General features: G+C 41.2%; 1 protein-coding gene across 5 annotated transcripts in view; it reads left to right on the forward strand.

The window, feature by feature from the left end:
- The window catches only part of STX2 (syntaxin 2), a 28,045-nt gene extending 19,686 nt beyond the window's left edge, over positions 1–8,359 (forward strand). For 3 of the 5 annotated variants that reach the window (XM_036921835.2, XM_036921837.2, XM_057491470.1), the window contains 3 exons: positions 2,144–2,254; positions 4,170–4,292; positions 6,295–8,358. In XM_036921835.2, the coding sequence (XP_036777730.1) occupies positions 2,144–2,254; positions 4,170–4,250 (192 nt within the window). In that variant the 3' untranslated portion in view covers positions 4,251–4,292; positions 6,295–8,358. Of the gene's footprint in view, positions 1–2,143; positions 2,255–4,169; positions 4,293–6,294 lie in introns of all 5 variants that reach the window. The other 2 variants (XM_036921838.2, XM_036921836.2) reach the window with 2 other exon arrangements.
- Positions 8,360–13,729: the final 5,370 nt, after the last annotated feature.

The following is a 13,729-nucleotide window of genomic DNA, read 5'->3' on the forward strand; positions in this document are numbered from 1 at the left end:
TCTGGTGAGCCTGGAAGGCCATTATTTTGGATCCCATCTCAAAATTCAAAAGTGGATTGCAGTGTTGTTACAGTGTAAGACTGAAATACTGAGACAGCTTAAATTTCGGACAGGCAGGGACTGTGTTAGTTCACGTAATGGTGTGTCCATAAGGGAGGTTGGTTAGTTAGTTCCATTTAGGTGTACCCATAGGGCCTGGTTAGTTAGTTTAGTTACAGTGTGTCCGTTAGGGACAGGGTCAGCTTGTTCTGTTGCAGTGTATCCGTAGGACAGCCTGTTAGGCAGCCATAGGCAACAGGAACTTTTTGTTCATGGATGATTTTTAGTGAAATATACAAATGTGCTGGATTTTAATTTAAAAGAGAGATAAAAACCTTATTTGTATATGTACATAGCTACATATTCATAGTATAAAACATATTTTATGGCATGAACTTGGCCACATAAAACAATATTCAGAGAGGAAAGAAATATTCTAAACAATATAATAACAGTGGAATTATGGGAATTCTAATTTTCTTTTGTAAAATATTTGTATTTTTAAGTTTTTGACAAGAAACATATATTAGGGTAATAATTGGGAGAAATGTTTGAAAGAATAAGCCAAAGAGATATATAGTCCATGGAACAAATAAAAGCTGGTCCTTAACTGCGTAGTATGTGGTGATGCAGGCAAGGAGGCACAGGGCGTGTCCCCTACCAGGGGCTGGAGAAGTGTGTACAGTTTCTGAAAATACAAAATGTAGTGCCTGTGAGGTGTGGGGGTATGTTGCCCTTGCCCTGGTGATGCTGAGTGAGGCCCTGTGGTTTCTCCAGTGCGGTCTGAGGTGTGGACCCTCCCCCATTGGTCAGTAGACCATCATGTCCAGCTGAGCCCCACATGCCATGGGGTCACTCAGGAGCGTCTCAAAGAGCACGTCCCTCCCCTATGGAGACCGGTTTCAGGGTGGTGTTTGCAGGAATGGTCCTCTAAGGAGGCTCAGGTCTGACTGGCTCCTTTTCTGGGGTTGTCTGGACTGTGTGAGAAGCAGTAGGAAATCCATCCAGCCATTCAGTCTTCACACGCTTCACTTCTCTTTTGAAGAACGTTGTTCACTTTGAGGAACATTACATAAGAACATGTGGGGACCGCTGAGGTACTACACATTTGAGAGGAGAAACCAGCACCACCTGTGGGTGGGGACAGGAGAGCCTTACTCGTTTGTGATTTTGTTGGGATCCGTGCCGATCACGGCACAGGAATGGAGAGTGGGGAGGCTGGTTACTACCGGCTTCTTATTTTTCGGGAAGTATTTCAAAGGAAACCAGTTAGATAATAACATTACATTATTTTTGCAATTACAAAAGATTTTAGAGTCCCTTTGATTTTAATTAATATTGTTTTATACCAAATGTATTAAGCGCCATTAGAAAAAGCACTGTGTTTATAGCTTTGTTTCACTATTTTCTTTTGGAAATCTATTAATATTGCATTATATTGACTCACCTGATTCAAAATGTATGCACAGTCACAACTTACCAGTAAGTTTAAATCTGAATAAGTCACTTGTGTGTCACTCTCCATCGCTTCGCCCTTCGCTGCTGCAGACTCTGTCTGCTGTGGACAGGGAGCCAGGTAATGTGTTTTCTTCCTAAAACTTCATTGGATTCACCTCACTTTCCATTTTTACTTATTAATTTAGTCACCATATTGTCAGACATAAGCTATTCTTAGTTTATTGATATTTTAAAGAACTTGAAGCACTTTTCTACCCACTAGAAAGATGTCATTCTTTGTGTTGTGTGTATGTGTGAGATAGTCAAGCATCAATTTAGCCTAAAGCTGCCTCTCCTTCCCGTGTTCACCTTAAAGTGTCCACATATTCAAGCGTATCTCAAAATCTACTGAGGTGCTTTTAGTTACCAGCATTGTTGCCCATCCCTTTGGTTCTCTTTAAAATATAAATTGAGTTTTGATTACCTTGTACTGGCACATTTATAATGTTCTCATCTTTTTGTAAACATGAAAAGAAACCTTCCACTTCAGTATCCATCATGTATGCATTTTGTTCATGAGAAAACTGTTGATGCTATAGGGCTGTCTTAAGATGTATAATTAAGTCATTTGAAAATGTCTTCTAAGTTTGAAACTTTTTGTTTTAAGGGTGAAATGATCAACAACATAGAAAAGAACGTTATGAACGCAGCAGACTACGTAGAGCATGCTAAAGAGGAGACAAAGAAAGCTATTAAATACCACAGCAAAGCAAGGAGGGTGAGTTTGGTTGTTAAGAATTACAGTGCATTTTTCTCTGCTTGGTTTCAAATGATAATACCTTGACATAAGCCTACTCAGGAAGTATTCCAAGAAATAGGAATTTCTTAATGTTTCATTTTAAAACTGAAATAATTCTTTTTTGCTAAAAAATTTTGAAGTTTACTAGAGAAATGATTTTTTGACTATGAACCCTTTTGTGTTTAAGTAAGTAAAGGCCCTCACAACCAAAAGCCAGGCCATTTCCTTTCCTAGGTTGATGGGTTCAAATTCTAGAGTTCTGTGTTTCTTGGGTCATTATTTATAGGGAGATACAAAACTTAAAGGCATTGGAAATTCTCCTGAAAATCATAGGTTAGTCAGTTTATGCAAATGAACACTTTATTCTTTATTTAGGTTACTTGGTAACCCTTTGGTTTGGTTATTTGAGACTGTGGCCCTTTGTGCTATGCGGGCCTCCATGGAAGCTTTATAAATAAGTCTTAACTTCCTCCTCTGCATCTCAGTGTGCCATGTGAGAGTGAGCTCTTCCAATTAAATGACAAAATGGCACACGTCCGTTCTGATTCAGTGGCCAGGAAACCGCCTGTGTGTCTCCTTGTGCATCCTTGCCAATGAGACCTTGGTTTCTTTCCCCCACAAGCACCAAACCACTGCTTTCCATGTTTCCTGCATTCTGGAAGATGGCTTTTGGGCTTATAGCGCCTTTTCCCAGAGGCTGACTGCTTAGGGCCTGTCAGGAGAAGGTTCCCCGAGTGATGCCAGCAAAGGCTTTGTAAAGAAAGAGTTTTAACCTGTTCAGAAAAAATGAAGAGTCACAGATCTTGAGTGCAGATTCATCCATGAAAATTGCAAAGGACATGCTCAGATTAGCAGGACTGGGCTTTGCTGACTCCCTGCAGAGCACTTCACTGCTTTTTCTCAGTCAGGTCTGAATGTGTTCCTTACCTTTGAATGTTAGGACATGGATTCTTGCATTATTAGTGTTAGTACTTTTTAAAATATTGACCCTTAAAGTGAGGTGATGAGGTGCATATGAAAGTGCTTAGCTTAGTTCCAGGAGCAAAGTGGACTTTTACTTTAAAATTCATTGAAAAGGCCAGTTCCCTTCTTTTTCTCCATGGCCTAAGCAGCATGTCAGTCCAAGGAAACTCTCAGTGAAAAAAGTTTGTGGTTTTTATGAATATAAAAGGTGGTGGAGTGATATATTTTCAATCTTAACCTGGTGGGAAGCCTTGCTTAGAAGATGTCACAGGTCTGTGCATTACTTGGAGTGTCAGCTGGTCCAAAATGTAGTCATGTGATTTAAAAATTCTTGTGATCTTGTAGTTAAGTGCCTGACATCTGCACACACAGCACATTTCCCTTCTCACTATAACCGCTGATGCTCAGCTGCCGCATATATGGCCGCCCCCTCGTGTCTTGGTTTTATTCCCAGGGCAGGTGTGCGTGGCCCCTAAAAGGCTACACAGCGTTAGTGGAGTGATTTATTTCACGTGGTATAGCAGGAGCAGGGCAGGATATAACTGCCAACAACATACGAGAGACCAAAGTGTGGGGCTTATTAAACAGAGCGCTGATTTCCTAGTGTGACGAGCCAGCTGTGTATCTCCATATACAATGAAAGGGTCAGCTGTGCCTTAGTCCACTCGAAACTTACCAAAAAAATGTGATCAAATTGCTCTCTCACTGATGAAGCCTAGTATTCTAAGAGTTCTAGAACAGTTTATTTCCAAATACTCTGACTCTATCAAATTAAAAATCACTCTTTTTAATAAATAAAAATTGTCAGCCAGAATTGTCCTGTAACAAACTTTAAAACAAATCCCATGGATTGTTTTATTTTAAATGAATGATGTCTTCTAATGTGATATGAAATTAACCATGATGTAATCAGCTTGCTCTTCTTTGACAGAAAAAGTGGATAATTGTGGCCGTGTCAGCCATTCTGGTTGCTGTAATTGCTCTAATTATTGGTTTATCAGTTGGCAAATGATGATGTGACCCGTCGCATGCATGCCTCTCTGCCAGTGCAGTAGTAAGTAACTAATCAACTAATCCCCTTAATAACCTCCCTGAGTAGCTAATAGCAGTGCTTGCCCACTTTAACATACTTAAGAGCCTGGCCAGCAGAGCAGTGTCAAAACGTCATCCAGTGGCACATGTGCCTGACCACCCCATGTACTGAGAATAAATGGTGGCAAATCCTTCTAAACCCCTTCTTTTTCATAGTCATTAAGCTTCCAGGTGCCCTTGTATTGAGGGGCGCGACAGCACAGCGACCAGTGGCTCCTCGAGCAGGAGGAGAATAATTGCCAGGACTGGAAGCTGCTCTGTGGGCCGAGGTCTCATCATGTTACTGTGGTGGAGGGAAAGGCAGCCAAGCTGTGAGGGGCAGTCAGTGGGGTGCCTCTGTCCAGCTTGGCCCCGTTGGGCAGCATCTAGTTTGCTTAGAAATATTTCCTTATTAAAATGAAAACTGTGTTTTTCAGCATGGCTGTTAATTCTTAAAGGATCCTGAATAGAAAAGCTCAATTATTTGTTTAAAGTATCTTTATTTTTGCTCACTGCATGAGTGTCACCTTTCTTCAAACCTCAGTAGATTTCGTTTTCCATGGGTTTTCCTGTGTGTCTGGAACCACCTTCTTGCATTAACCCTTGCTAGTGTGCTGCCTGGTGCATTAACTTTGGGCACGCCAGTTATTGCTCAGGAGGTGTGTATTTGGCATAATCGCTATGATGGCTGTTTTGGAGTCCCAGGACATCTGGGTTGTGACAGGTGGTCCTTGAGGAATTCCTTCCTCACTAGTGAAAGCCACTGCTGGCCCGAAGGACACTTGACGCTTTGTTTAAAAACAAGCTGCGGTGGGAGGAGGGCATCGCTTGTACCACCAGCCTCACCACTGCTTTCAGGCTCTGAGAGCTCTTGGTCTGCGTGAGTGGCTACCACACCGACCAGCTAGTGGTCTGACACGCCAATAGCCACACAGCTGCATGAACTGCTGCACGGGGTTTCCAGTGGAGCAAGGTAGCCGAGGACCGGCAGGTCCTGGAACTGGAGGGTTGGTGGGAGAGAGGGCCTGAAGGTGCAGGAGGGGCTGTCTCCAGACACTCTGGGAGCCCACTGGTGGCCAGGACTTAGTGCAGGCGGAGTCCTTCCTCAGAAGTGTGCACAGAACTCACCAGCACCAGGTCTGAAGGAGAGGGCTCTCTGAGGCCGCATTCCCTGGGTTCTGGGAGGTGGCATGGAAGTCTCAGAGGGGCCAGGCCACACTCACCTCCATCTATGGTTCCCGAGTCGATAGAGCCCAACCATGCTCATGGGGTCAGAGCCTCCCAACCTCAACAGGGAGGGCCTCTTAGATGAAATGTGGCATGCATCTGCTCACTAGGATTTGAAATTGGAATCTCTGCTTTTTGCAAAGAGAAACTCAAAGACACGGCTGCTATGACTTCTTTCCCTCCTCCTGCAGAAAAATTTCCTGTAGGAGAGTAGAGGTCTTAAGCCAAAGGTTACTTAGCTTCCAAATGCACAAGGGTGCATGTTAACAAAAAAATTTAAATGGTTCTGGGCCATGATGCAAAGGAAGACTGGATTAATGGCTAGTTGTATCATACCTCAGTAAAAAAAGTATAAGTAAGATTTTTCAGCAAATGAAAAATAGGTTCATTTAAAGTCTTAAAAAGCTGTACAATTGATCTTAGAAATAGTAGTTTGGAATTTTATTATGATCAATGGAAAGTGTTTATTAAGAATCTGCATGATGCTTCTCCCTCCAGGAGCAAATTGCTGTTATTCTAATAATACATAGTTTTAATTTATTAAATTCACTTAATTTAATATGCATATATCTATAACGTAGTGCTTTGCCTATGGAACTTTCCTTCCTCTCCCTTCTCTGCTTTTCTGTGACCTGTGAGGGCTCTTTCTTAATAATGGATTTGTATTTTAAACTATCTTAAATTCCAGAAATTTGTTGACCTTAGTGATTTCTTTCCTTTGATACCTTGCAAATTAATTATTATTTTTTATCTTACAGAAAATGATGTTCATTATTTTTTGTGTTATTATTTTGCTTGTGATCCTTGGAATTATCCTAGCAACAATGTTACCATAGCAGCCATATCCCAAGAGCCATTTATCCTTGGAGTCAGACCACGTCTGCAGCAATCAGCGTCCCCCATTTCATGAATGAATCCTAGACACTGTGACATGTGGCATGGAGTGCTGGCTTATTAGTGAATTCAAGGAGAAAACACAACAGAATGTATTGTTCAGTGAAAAACCGTAAGCAGAATGGGTGTGATGAGTTAACCCCAACATCCTTGGACTCTAAGTAACACAGCACAATAATCTAACAATATGAAACTTGTTTCAATGGCCTTAAATAAGAAATTATTGAATATTTCAATTTTTAAAAATTTCAGTGTTAAAATATATGTGAAGCTTAATTAGGAATATTTTATGTTATGAAGCCATTAGATTTCAGTCTTCCTTCCCCATCTAACATGCTAATTCAGATACATTTTTGAACTATGTTTAATTTGTGTTTGTTGTTTGCAAAAATAATTTTTATTATCAAGAGCTGTTTTGTAAGATATCTATACTTTTAAATGTTTATAAAGTAATTGCTTAATATATTAACATCTTAACTTACTGTTTTTATATATGAGACATTGCCTTTAAAAGGAATAGGAAGTTTCATGATATTAGAGCCATCTTTGCACGGTTCACAGTTTGCCATTGGCATTGAAAACTTTGGTTGCAAAGAACCCCAAAAAGCCTTTCAAGTGCCTTCTGTTAAGATTGATTTGTAAGGTTTAACTGCACCTAACACCCTCCAGAAAAGCTCCATTTCTCCTTGTTCCATTACAAGATAATAAATTAGTTACTGCACTATAAAGATGGCCTCTTCTGTTCATTAAAAATAAGGTTTGTGTTTCCCTGTTCACATTAATAAAATCTGAATTTAAGATGGTGACAAAATCAAGATTCAGACTTTCTAAACTCAAGGAAATTATTCCTAGACATTAAGTGATTTTTAAAAATTTAAACTGTTGTACAGTTCACTTAAGTGTCCTTGTTAAGTATGTAGAAGTTAACTCCCAAAGTTTATTGGAATTTATGACAAACATATTTATTGTTCATTAGTGTTTTAGTGTAACAGTGTGCTTTATTTTTAGACTTGTAAAATGTATGAAATCTTACTAGTGAATGGACATGTATAAAAAACTAGTCAGAATTTCAAATGGATATGTGAAGGATACCCAAAATACAGTTATCTCTTCTTACTTCTGTATGTGATTGTATAAGCATGTGACTGTATTTTAACATTGTTTGGTTTGAAAACTAATATAGATATACTTGATTCTAAATGATAAGTATGAATTGTATTGAATAGCTCAGAAACTGTGTTCCTTATTTAATATAACGAATTCCACTTGTTCATAATTTAAACATCTAGCTGCTTAGCTTTGATTCAAGTCTGAATTTGTGCATTTTTCTGATCATCACTGTGTACTCAGAATTACTATAGTATTCTGGCTCTAACATATTTTTAAAAATCTGAATAGCCTTAAGTGGGATAAGCTCACTGACTATTACTTATGTTGAATATACAACTTGTCTTGAAGGATATTTAAATATTTAGAGATCATGCTTGTGTTACTATCTCGTTCATACATCTATTTTCCTGTATAATTATGTCCAAATATGGAAGAACTTTGTGCTGTGGTGACCCGTCTCTGCTTGTCTGTGTCCTCTTCAAGTCCCTCACCTTTATAGTGACTCTTACTGTATTTCTGCACATCATCCTGTTAGTACTTAACTGGATTTGTGTTTTATAGTTAAAGTTATGGAAATGGTTTTTCATTTCTATTTAGATATTTAAGTCACCTATCAAATAACACATTTGTAAGTCTAAGCCTCATGTACCTATTTGAAATCAGATTTTACAAAAATATTTCCAGGTTCATTTGTTACTTTTTATCATTTCTTCAAATATGTCATGTTTACATTAAAAAATTCCTAGAGAACCAAAAAAAAGTTGCCTTCTGCTTTGTCATTTCTGGTAGGAGTTTTGGGGAGATGTTTTATTACATATCCATTAATAAAATTGTTCTAAGAAAATTCCTCTTATCTGTGGCCATTATATAATGTGAGTTAATAATTGGGTTTTTGATACATTTTGATAATTTTATTACTGTTATAAACTTTTGCAGTTCATGTCTCAGGTGTCAGAGCACATACTAAGGAACCCACCTGAATTCTTGTTGTTTACAGAAATGCTGATTCAAGGGATTTGGGCTGCATCTTACAGTCCTGGTTTTGAAAGCTCATGTCAATCTGACAAACCCTCACCAGTTATTTATCCCCTCACGTGCTGAGTTATTTATCCTGTCTTCTTATTAGGTGGACTTTTTAAAATCCATAACCCTTACTGAATTCTAGCCATGTTGGGAAGTGATGTTCAAAAATCAGAATTTTTTTAAAAAGAAAGAAAAATAAAACCATCCTGGAGAAAAAGTTCATGGAGATAGATTCCCATACTTCATTCCCTATTCCTGTCTCTTCACAGTGAATTTTCTTTCCCACTGCAGTCTTACTGTGCACGTTCAATAACTGAGTTCCTTTGTACTTTTAAAAGAAAAGTTTATCATCTCAATGGATTTCCTTGGTTTGCAACCTCAAGAGCTCGTGTGAAATTTGAACCGCCCTCGCTGGAGGACAGAGAGAGACCCAGGAAAGGGGCCCCTGCAAGTGGGCGGGTTGTGGGGTTAACAAGCCAGAGAATTTCTTTACAGGCTTGTCCTCAACACTGCTCACCATCACCAGCTAATTCTCAGAGAGGCTGCACTCCCGGTCCCTCTGGTGCCCAGATGGTCCCAGCACCGTGTCGCGTTGGGCTCTCAAGGCCTGAGTGGGACAGGCTGGAGCGCTGGCCCCAAGGACAGGATAATCGCTTGGCCAGCCCCACGCGGGTCAGCCGGGGGTCACGCCCTCTCCGAGACCTCCTCCAAGTCTTTATTCTTTCAGTTAATCTAAACACATCCTCCCACGGGTTTAAAAACTAAACTAAAGATGCAATTCAAAAGGACAATTTGCATGGGGCTGGGGAGCATGGGAGGTTCCCTGGGGGCTGCAGCTCCAGCCAGCCGGGGCAGGACCCCCTGGCCAGAATGGCTGAGGCTGGTGTGCGGCTGGCCCTGACGTGGTAGCCTAGGCCGGTGCACTGCCTGCCCTGGGCAAGTCTGCGCCTCGGGGGTTGACGTTCGCTGCATGGGGAGGCTGGCGTAGCTGGGCAGTTGAGTGGAGCAGGGGCCCTTGGAAGATGCGGCGGTGCAGAGCGCCCGGCCAGCAGAGCCGGCAAGTGGGCCAAGCTATCGGGGCAACCAGGCGGCCCCAGGGGCTTCCTTTCTAGCGAGGGCACGTTTGGTCATCTCCTGACTTGCAGCCTTGAATGGGAGTGCAGACTGCCGACCCCTAGAAGGTGGTGAAGGCCTTGGCTGCAGACGGGTAAGTTCCAGACAGGTAGCCAGGAGCCGTGGACAGTCGGGGGGCACAGGCCTGGGGTGTGACCTCTGTATGTCTGTGAAAAGAGCGTGGCGGTGGGAACCCAGAGAAGCTTCTGGCCCCACTACCTGTCTGCACTCCTCCACAGAAGCCTCTCCTTGGCACAGCGCAGTGGGACCCCTGTGCTGGCCTTGCGATCCTGGGCAACCGGTGGGAGGTGGCGCTGGGCGGGGGCGGGCGTGTGTGGCTGGTGATCCCAGGGTGGACGAAGGGAACGGCGCAGGGGCTCTGTGAAGGCTGGTGCTGCCCACCGGGGTGTTCATCAGGGATATTGGTCTGTAATTTTCTTTTTTTGTGGTGTCTTTGCCTGGTTTTGGTATTAGAGTGATGCTGGCCTCATAGAATGAGTTTGGAAGCATACCCTCCTCGTCTATTTTTTGGAAAACTTTAAGGAGAATGGGTATTAGGTCTTCACTAAATGTTTGATAAAATTCAGTGGTGAGGCCATCTGGTCCAGGAGTTTTGTTCTTAGGTAGTTTTTTGATTACCAATTCAATTTCATTGCTAGTAATTGGTCTGTTAGATTTTCTGTTTCTTTCTGGGTCAGCCTTGGAAGGTTGTATTTTTCAAGAAAGTTGTCCATTTCTTCTAGGTTATCCAATTTATTAGCATACAATTTTTCATAGTATTCTCTCATAATTCTTTGTATTTCTGTGGTACTTGTAGTGATTTTTCCTTTCTCAATTCTGATTCTGTTTATGTGAGTATACTCTCTCTTTTTCTTGTTAAGTCTGGCTAGGGGATTATCTATTTTGTTTATTTTCTTGAAGAACCAGCTCTTGCTTCCATTGATTCTTTCTATTGTTTTATTCTTCTCAATTTTATTTATTTCTACTCTAATCTTTATTACATCCCCCCTTCTACTGACTTTGGGCCTCATTTGTTCTTCCTTTTCTAGTTTCGTTAATTGTAAGTTTAGAATGTTCACATGGGATTGTTCTTTCCTGAGGTAGGCCTGTATTGCAATATTCTTTCCTCTTAGCACGGCCTTTGCTGCATCCCACCAATTTTGTGGTGTTGAATTATTGTTGTCATTTGTCTCCATATATTGCTTGATCTCTGTTTTTATTTGGGCATTGATCTATTGGTTATTTAGGAGTATGTTGTGAAGCCTCCATGTGTTTGTGGAATTTTTCATTTTCTTTGCATAATTTATTTCTAGTTTCATACTTTTGTGGTCTGAGAAACTGGTTGGTACAATTTCAATCTTTTTAAATTTACCAAGGCTCTTTTTGTGGCCTAGTATATGATCTATTCTTGAAAATGTTTCATGTGCACTTGAGAAGAATGTGTACTCTGCTGCTTTTGGGTGTAGAGTTCTGTAGATGTCTGTTAGGTCCATCTGTTCTAATGTGTTGTTCAGTGCCTCTGTTTCCTTGTTTTCTGTCTGGTTGATCTGTCCTTCAGAGTGAGTGGAGTGTTGAAGTCTCCTAGAATGAATGCATTGTATTCTATTTCCCCTTTTAATTCTGTTAGCATTTGTTTCACATATGTGGGTGCTCCTGTGTTGGGAGCATAGATATTTATAATGGTTATATATTCTTGTTGGATTGACCCCTTAATCATTATGTAATGTCCTTCTTTGTCTCTTGTAACTTTCTTTGTTTTGAAGTCTATTTTGTCTGATACAAGTACTGCAACTCCTGCTTTTTTTTCCCTATTAGTTGCATGAAATATCTTTTTCCATCCCTTCACTTTTAGTCTGTGTATCTCTTTGGGTTTAAAGTGAGTCTCTTGTAGGCAACATATAGATGGGTCTTGTTTTTTTATCCATTCAGTGATTCTATGTCTTTTGTTTGGTGCATTCAGCCCATTTACATTTAGGGTGATTATCGATAGGTATGTACTTATTCATTGCAGACTTTAGATTTGTGGTTACCAAAGGTTCAAAGGTAACTTCCTTACTATCTAAGAGTCTAACTTAACTCACTTAGTATGCTGTTACAAATGCAATCTAAAGGTTCTTTTTTCCTCCTCCTTTTTCTTTTTCCTCCATTCTTTATATATTAGGTATCATATTCTGTGCTCTTTGTCTATCCCTAGATTGACTTTGGGGATAGTTGATTTAATTTTGCATTTGCTTCATAATTAACTGTTCTACTTTCTTTACTGTGGTTTCATTACCTCTGGGTGACAGCTATTAAACCTTAGGAACATGTCCATGTATAGCAGTCCCTCTAAAATACACTGTAGAGATGGTTTGTGGGAGGTAAATTCTCTCAGCTTTTGCTTATCTGGAAATTGTTTAATCCCTCCTTCAAATTTAGATGATAATCTTACCGGATAAAGTAATCTTGGTTCCAGGCCCTTCTGCTTCATGGCATTAAATACATCATGCCACCCCCTGCTGGCCTGTAAGGTTTCTGCTGAGAAGTTTGATGATAGCCTGATGGGCTTTCCTTTGTACATGATCTTATTTCTCTCTCTGGCTGCTTTTAATAGTCTGTCCTTATCCTTGACCTTTGCCATTTTAATTTCTATATGTCCTGGTGTTGTCTTCCTTGGGTCCCTTGTGTTGGGAGATCTGTGCACCTCCATGGCCTGAGAGACTATCTCCTTCCCCAGATTGGGGAAGTTTTCAGCAATTGCCTCCTCAGAGACACTTTCTATCCCTTTTTCTCTCTCTTCTTCTTCTAGTACCCCTATAATGAGAATATTGTTTGGTTTGGATTGGTCACATATTTCTCTCAATATTCTTTCATTCTTAGAGATCCTTTTTTCTCTCTGTGCCTCAGCTTCTTTGTATTCCTCTTCTCTAATTTCTATTTCACTTATTGTCTCCTCCACTGTATTTAATCTGCTTTTAATACCCTCCATTGTGCTCTTCAATGATTGGATCTCCAACTGGAATTCATTCCTGAGTTCTTGAATATTTTTCTGTACCTCCATGAGCATGTTAATGATTTTATTTTGAAATTCCTTTCAGGAAGATTCATGAGGTTGATTTCATTTGAATTTCTCTCAGGTGTTGTATTCATAATTTTACTTTGAACCAGGTTCCTTTGGCATTTTATATTTGTATATGGCGCCTTCTAGTCCCCAGAGGCTCTACTCTGTGGAGCTGCTCAGCCCCAGAAGCAATCTCGGGGGTCACAGGGGAGCGGTATTGCCGCCTGGAGGGGAGGAAAGAGCTGTTTCATGCTTCCTGGCTGCTATGCCTGCCTCCACTGCCAGAACCAGTGGGCTGAGCACACAGGTATAAGCCTCTATGCTTTGCATTTGTAGTTGCTGTAGATGGGGCTTCCTTCTGGCTGGCCTAATGCCAGGATAGGGTTTGCTGGTTTGCGAGCCTGGCGGGGCTGGCCAGGAGAAAGGAATAGTAGGCTGCATATCATGGAGGGGGTCCTTCAAGCTGTGTAGCCAGCCAGGGAGCTGGAGCACCTGAAGATCAAGAAAGTTTCCAACCTTCTGGGCAGAGTGCACCTGGACAATTTTGTCTACCTATCCTTTCTCCTGAGCAGTAAGCTCTGTGAAATCCTTGCCTCTTTAGTAGCCCTCTTGCTGTTAGGAAGTCTCTCAGACTGCCTACCTTTCTTTTGTCCCAGAGCAGCCAGATATGGGACCCTGCTTTCTACAAGCAGCTGAAATCTCAGTCTCTCCAGGTATTCTGCCTGACTTAGCTTTCCAACCCCCTAATCACAAGAGTACCATGAAAGCACCATGAAATGTAGGTTTCTGCTCTCAAAGCAGATCTCCAGGGCCAGGTGTTCAGCAGTCCCAGGCCTCCCCTCCCTCCCGGCTCCATTTCTCTTCCTCCCACCAGTGAGCTGGGGTGGGGGAAGGGCTTGGGTCCCACCGGGCCACAGCTTTGGTACATTACCTTGTTCTGTGAGGTTTATTTTTTTCTCCAGGTGTATGCAGTTTGGCACAGCCCTCTTCCCTGTTGCTGTTTCAGGATTAGT

The sequence above is a fragment of the Manis pentadactyla genome, chromosome 14 (genome assembly GCF_030020395.1).
Source record: "Manis pentadactyla isolate mManPen7 chromosome 14, mManPen7.hap1, whole genome shotgun sequence".
In the NCBI taxonomy this organism is placed as follows: Eukaryota; Metazoa; Chordata; class Mammalia; order Pholidota; family Manidae; genus Manis; species Manis pentadactyla.